This window comes from Camponotus floridanus, unplaced genomic scaffold (assembly GCF_003227725.1).
Source record: "Camponotus floridanus strain SB8 unplaced genomic scaffold, Cflo_v7.5 scaffold69, whole genome shotgun sequence".
NCBI lineage: Eukaryota > Metazoa > Arthropoda > Insecta > Hymenoptera > Formicidae > Camponotus > Camponotus floridanus.
Window position 1 is genome coordinate 1,120,408 of NW_020229837.1, and position 6,933 is coordinate 1,127,340.

General features: G+C 23.8%; 1 protein-coding gene across 1 annotated transcript; it reads left to right on the forward strand.

Annotated features, from left to right (window-relative positions):
• LOC105257479 (lysosomal aspartic protease) lies at nucleotides 1–4,327 on the forward strand. The gene is made up of 8 exons (XM_011268123.2): nucleotides 1–175; nucleotides 1,035–1,276; nucleotides 2,067–2,185; nucleotides 2,345–2,544; nucleotides 2,879–3,004; nucleotides 3,069–3,213; nucleotides 3,867–3,959; nucleotides 4,063–4,327. Exons 1-8 carry the CDS (start codon nucleotides 114–116, stop codon nucleotides 4,213–4,215), a joined length of 1,140 nt encoding a protein of 379 aa, XP_011266425.2. The 5' UTR covers nucleotides 1–113; the 3' UTR covers nucleotides 4,216–4,327.
• Nucleotides 4,328–6,933: the final 2,606 nt, after the last annotated feature.

The window sequence follows — 6,933 nt, forward strand, 5'->3', positions numbered from 1 at the left end:
TATTAGTGAGGGACAACACTTTATTTTTCTGTGTACCCGGTCATAAAGTATCGAAAGAAACTCGTCGTTCAAATTTTTGAATCGAAACTTCGGTAATAAATAAAATCGGAAATATGTTTCGCCTTTTTATGGTAGTAACGGTGCTCTTTATGATGATCGACGCACAATTACACAGGTATATATTTTATTGTATTATATATTGGCATGATAAATATCGAGATTATAGAATCGATTTTTTTTCTCGTATTAGCATCCGATTTCTTAGATTAATCGTATAACTTGTGCAAATGTAATTAATGCTTCCATATAAAAATCAATTTTGGTCAAAATGTGTATTTTGATTTATTAGTCAAAGAGTAGATAAAAAAAGAATATTTTTGAAAAAGTGATTCTTTGTTCTTTCGTAACGTTCACTTTTGTCCATTTGTTTTTATCTACATTTAAATGACGACCATAACATAAATATAATATCGCGATTGGGGTCATCAAAACGTTTAATTGTAAACTATTTTTTCACGCGTTAGTAATCAACTATAGGAAATCAACTATAGGTATAATGAGTTGCTTTATATTTTTCTATATCTCATTTTTAATAAGTGATACAGTTACTTGTTTTTATATTATTTCTTTGTGTAAAATTATATGCAAAATTTTCATTAACTAAAAATCAATATTCGTTAAGGTATAATGATTAATTAAAAGATTATTTAAAAGACAAGTTAAATATTACTTTAAAGATACATATATGCATATGCAATGTGAAAATCGTATATAATTTAGAAAAATTATCGAGTTAATAAACGTTTTTAATATATTTATATTTAAATGCATAACGTATACTTATATTGTAAATATGTAATATATAGTTAATTTCTGAGATGTTCAAATTTGTGTAGCCTTGCGTAGTTTATGTTTATTCTGGAAATATCTGCCAGTCATATCAAATATTTGTTTTATACATATATGTTTTATACATATACAATTTTAAATATATACACATATACATCACAGAATGCTTTTTATGTTATTTCAAGGATTTTATTACACAACAAGAGGAATTCCATTCTACAATCTTTGAAAAAAGTTGGCACTAACTTGCGAGAAGTTCGTTCGTTAAATGATCATCGTCCTTCATTACATTTGTACAATTTTTTAAGCATATATTACAGTGGCATTATTACTATTGGAACTCCGCCGCAAGAATTTACAGTAATATTTGATATTCGGGCCCCATATCTTTGGATCCCGTCTAAAAAGTGCAACTCGGCTGCTTGTTGTAAGTAATTTGTTTATATATGCAATATAAAGATATAAGCAACAATATATATAGTTATGCAACAATATATAGTTTCGTACAAACATATATATATATATATATATATATATATATATATATATATATATTAATTATCAATTAATTAAATTTCATCTAATCAGTACTATTCTTTAGACAAACAAATCCGAATCGAGCGCCAGCTATTATGTAACCATGCATTAAATTGGGCGACTCACAGATATACATATTATCACTCTAATGAGAGGGACCAAAGTGAATTTTATTTGATATGTACTTCTTCATTAAGTACCGCGAAAATAATATTTTAAGCTATTTAACATGATTTTTATAAAAAAAAAATATATATATTTATTTAATTAACGCGAATTAATTATCCGCATAAATTAATTTAAACAATTTATCACGTTCATTCTCTAAAGATGCAAACGAGTTTTGACAAACAAAGATGAAAGAATTAACTCAACAAACATATTTACATATACGTATATAATAATTTGAAAAAAATATTGTATATTTATTATAAATTAATAAGACAATATTTTTATTTTTATATTTTAAAATCTTTCTAATATTACTAATTTATGAAGATGTAAACGAGTTTTGACAAACAAAGATGAAAGAATTAACTCAACAAACACATTTACATATACGTATATAATAATTTGAAAAAAATATTGTATATTTATTATAGATTAATAAGACAATATTTTTATATTTTAAAATCTTTCTAATATTACTAATTTATGATATTATCGAATATGCTTTATAGTAAACCATAATCAATATAATAGTGCCGAATCCAGCACACATATAGCAAATGGTACTTCGATTCATATAAAAAACTTTAATGCCGGTATGGAAGGATTTCTATCTACTGACATAGTGAAAGTAAGTCATCATTAAACAAACAACTCAGTTACAACTATATTTAACAATCCAACTCAGTTACAACTATATATAATCATAATTCAAACATTTCTTAAGCAACCATATTGTTTTTTTGTGGGGCGATAACATTATATTATTTCATTATCAATTTTATTATAGATTGCCAACCTCAGTGTTCAGAATCAAATGTTTGCAGAAGCGACTAACGTATCAGTGTATCCAATTGATCTTCACATATATGATGGTATTTTGGGCTTGGGTTATTCCAACACATCTGTCAATGGAAGAATATTTATCTTCAACAACATAATTGAACAAGGTCTAGTGTCATCACCTGTTTTCAGTTTTTATCTAAATAGGTATATATTTTTTCTACTTATGAACAACACATATCTCTAAGCAAGAATTCTTAATAAATGTAAATATTACATATAAATTTATAAATAAATATACATATAAATATATATATATATATATATATAATATTTTTATGTGTATTTATATTTATTTTAATATTAACATAAATTAAATTTATTATTTATTTATTTTTTTATTATTATAACTTTTTACATTAACGTAATATTTATACTTCTATATCAAATATTATTAATCTTAATTATCACACACGTACATATATAATGATATAATGATATAATGATATATAATGATATAAAAAATATGCAATTTATGCAGAGATTTTTCAGACGCATTAAATGGTGGTGAATTAATATTGGGTGGTTCCGATCCTACTCATTACGAGGGCGATTTCACATATATTCCTGTTAGTCGCAAAGGATACTGGCAATTTACATTGGATAAGTATGTTATTTCTTAAACTACGTTAATAACGTTTCAATAAATTATTAATGTTATCGCTTTGTAGGATCATAGCAAGTTATATTAATCTGTGCGATGAAAACTGTCAAGCTGTCGCTGATGTAAGTGCTGATGCAATAGTTGGACCAAAACAACATATCGTATTTATTAATGACCTTATTGGAACTGTTAATATTAATGGAGAGGAAAGAGTAAGTAAACGAACATATCTTTCACAAAGCATGTAGGCTTTGATAAATAAATTATAGAAGTTGATAATAGTGATAAAAATAAATATTAGTGCGTTCAAATACATGATACATAATCTTCTATGGAACAACGACATTAATCCACGTTCCAATTAAATATATTTAATATGTTTACAAATATTATTAATTACACAGAAAAAAAATAAGTCAAATCAAAACTTATATACTTAAACTAACGCGTTCATTATTTCGTATATACGTAACAATTTATAATCTTCTTAGAAGAATTTAATAATTTTAAATTTTAACAATATTATAGTCTTATTTTAATACTGTAATTCTCATCTCAAGAATATATAATTATTTAATTCTACTTCAAAAAAAATTATAAGCTTTGATTTAAAAATATTATTTTCTATCTAACATTGTTTCTTTTCCATTCAAAAAAATTAAACATTAAATCATAAGAATATATTTTTCTTGATTGAACTATATAAAATGGTTTCAAGTAAGCAATTATTCACGCAATTATATTTTTCTTAAATTAACGCAATATAATCTCATTTCAAGATTTCCATGTTAAAACTAAATATATTTTTAAAACAAGAATGTCCTTTTTTTCTGTATACTAACTTGGTATTTTCTTTTATTTAAAGGTGAACTGCCATCGAATTGATCTATTGCCTACAATTAGTTTTATTTTGGGTGGTAAGGCATTCAATCTTACCGGTGAAGATTACATCATTCAGGTGAGTACTATATGTAAATTATTTAAATTAAATATATACAAGAAAAGAAGAATATGTAAGTATATATAAGAGAAGTTTACATTGTATATTTAATTCTGTACAGTTGCCAGATAATGGTAATACTATTTGTATAAGCCGCTTTGTGGGATTGGACTCGCGTGAAGTCGAGTGGATTCTAGGCGTTCCATTTATTGGCCGTTACTACACCGAGTTTGATATGGAGAATGATCGAATAGGATTTGCTTTGGCGAAATAAATATTAGTTACTTTCTTTAGCACTTTTTTAAAATATACATCTTATATAATAAAAATGTACATAATGTGCAATTATGTATATTTGGTGGCATATTTTATGGGTTTTATACAGTCGTGGATTAACATTGATATTAAATATTATTCTTATATGTTAAAATATGACTAACATAACTTTTATAATAATTGTTCGTAACAAATTTAACGAGATACTTAAACGTATTCGAAGAATGTGCAAATATTTAATTTCTTTTTTAAAAAATCTACAAAAACATTCATCAAACAAAGAACGATGTATAATATGTATCTTTCACTAGTAATTATAGTTTTAATTATTCGATGATTTTATGACATCTTTAAATTTTAAAACAATCAAGTTTATATTAAATATAGTATCATCCTTCTAGAATACAATTGTAATATTATTAAGTTCAATAATCTTTTTTAGTATCATATCATTCATGTTAAAAATGAATTATAATTAAAAATTATACTAGAACGAAATAATTTTTATTGCATTAACGTAAGCTGACATACTTTTACAAACCGTATACTTTGACAAATTTCTTCATTATTACATGATAAAACAAAATAATAATATTTATTAATATTACTATTACTGTATAATATAATTAAGTATTATTATATAGTATAAATAATTGTTATTGTATAGTATAATATTATATGTATGTATATTAATATTGTATGTATGTATAAGTATAAATATATATATATAAGTATATTTCATATTTCATATAATGTAAATATATAAATGTATAAAAATGATAAAAGTTTTATATATACACAATACATATATGTAAAAGTGATTAACATGGAACGCGAGTTCAATTTTTATTTAAGTAAATAAAAAAAATGAAGTATACTAATTAAAATTTTAATTTTTCAAAGAGACGATGCTCAATTATGTTCCAAGTCGAAACAAAAATTCATCCAAATGCGTAAAAAATCTTTCATTGTTACATTATATTATATACTATATATATATTATAATTTTTGTACTAAACACTATTATGATTAATATCGAAACATAATTTGCTATAAATATTAATAATTAAAAATTAAAAATTAATTAACTTTTGATAAACGAAAAATAAAACTGTATCGCAACGATAAATACTTATTGAATCGTAATCATTCATTACTGCGAATAAAAATTGAAACAGGGATTACATGAAAGGAGACAAGAGAATTAAATATATTATGATCTTTTGATCATATTGATGCTTATTATAATGACATTCCCTTAACAATATTAAAATTAAATATATTTCAATTAATGCTTTAAATATTCTCAATCCTTATTAATTAAACAATATACAATTTAATCGAGAATCGATAAAATGAAAGGAATACAAAATATTAAATAATCACATCGATGTTTGCAATCTTTACGAGCAATAATTATTATTTTAATATTTAGAGTCACAAATATATTCCATCCGTGTTACTTTATTATTCTACTTGACAATCTAAATATAATTGGAGGGGGGGATTGTGAGAGAACACGAAGTAAAACAATCGAATTATAGATGCAAATAATTAACATTAAAAAAGGCTCCGTGATAAATATTGTTTAATAAATAATCAATTTTAATCAATAAATTGTTTTATAGTATATAAAATATTTCGACAACGAATTATCAATAACATTATGTTCGACTTTGATAACATAAACAATAGCGTATTATTGTTTGTACGTTACGGTTTTGCTATCATTTGTTCAGTGACATTCGAACAGTAAAGTAACAATGGGAAATGCTTCGTATGTTAATTAATTGTTTAATAAATAATTGTTTAATTAATCTATAAATTGAAAAACTTCTACAATTTAATATTTTCATGTATAACAGTATATATTATAGTACGTAAAATATTTCGATAACGAATTATCGATAACACATTGTTCGATTTTGGCAATATAAACAATAGCGCGCTATTGTTAATATGTCACGGCTTCGTTATTATTCGCACGGTGACACTCGAGCAATAAAGTAATGGTTCGAAACGCTTCGCATATTATCAAATATTTTTCCTAAATACAGTTTAAATTAGTATCGAAACATAATTTGATATAATTATTAATAATTATAAATTAATTAATTTATGACAAACGACATGAAATTGTATCGCAACGATAAATCTTTATCGAATCGCAATCATTAATTACTGCGAATAAAAATTGAAAAAGGAAACATAAAAGAGGATAAAGAAATCAATTTTATTATGATCTTTCGATTATTAATACTTATTATAATAATTTCTCTAACGATACTTATTAAAATTAAATAAATTTCGATCAATGCTTTAAATTTTCTTAATCGGCAATCACTTATAGAATATTTCAACGACGTTTTATGACTTACGAGATCATTCGCACAATAACCTTGAACAATAAAGTAGTGATGTTTCATATATTATCAAATTCTCTCTCTACATAGGCAATATAAGCATTACCGCGGTAATGTTTCTGACCTACAATCATTCCCTCAATGGCCTTCGAGCAGTGAGGTAGTGATGTGAGACGTTCCATATATTATCAAATTCTTTCTCTAACAATTATTTTGAACATTGCTTTATATAATAGATTTTCTCTTATCTTTTATATTTTTATTTATCGTTTATATTTGCGAATTAAAATTTATATAGTATATTACAAAATTACTTATATATTATATTATATATAAAATTATATATAATATAA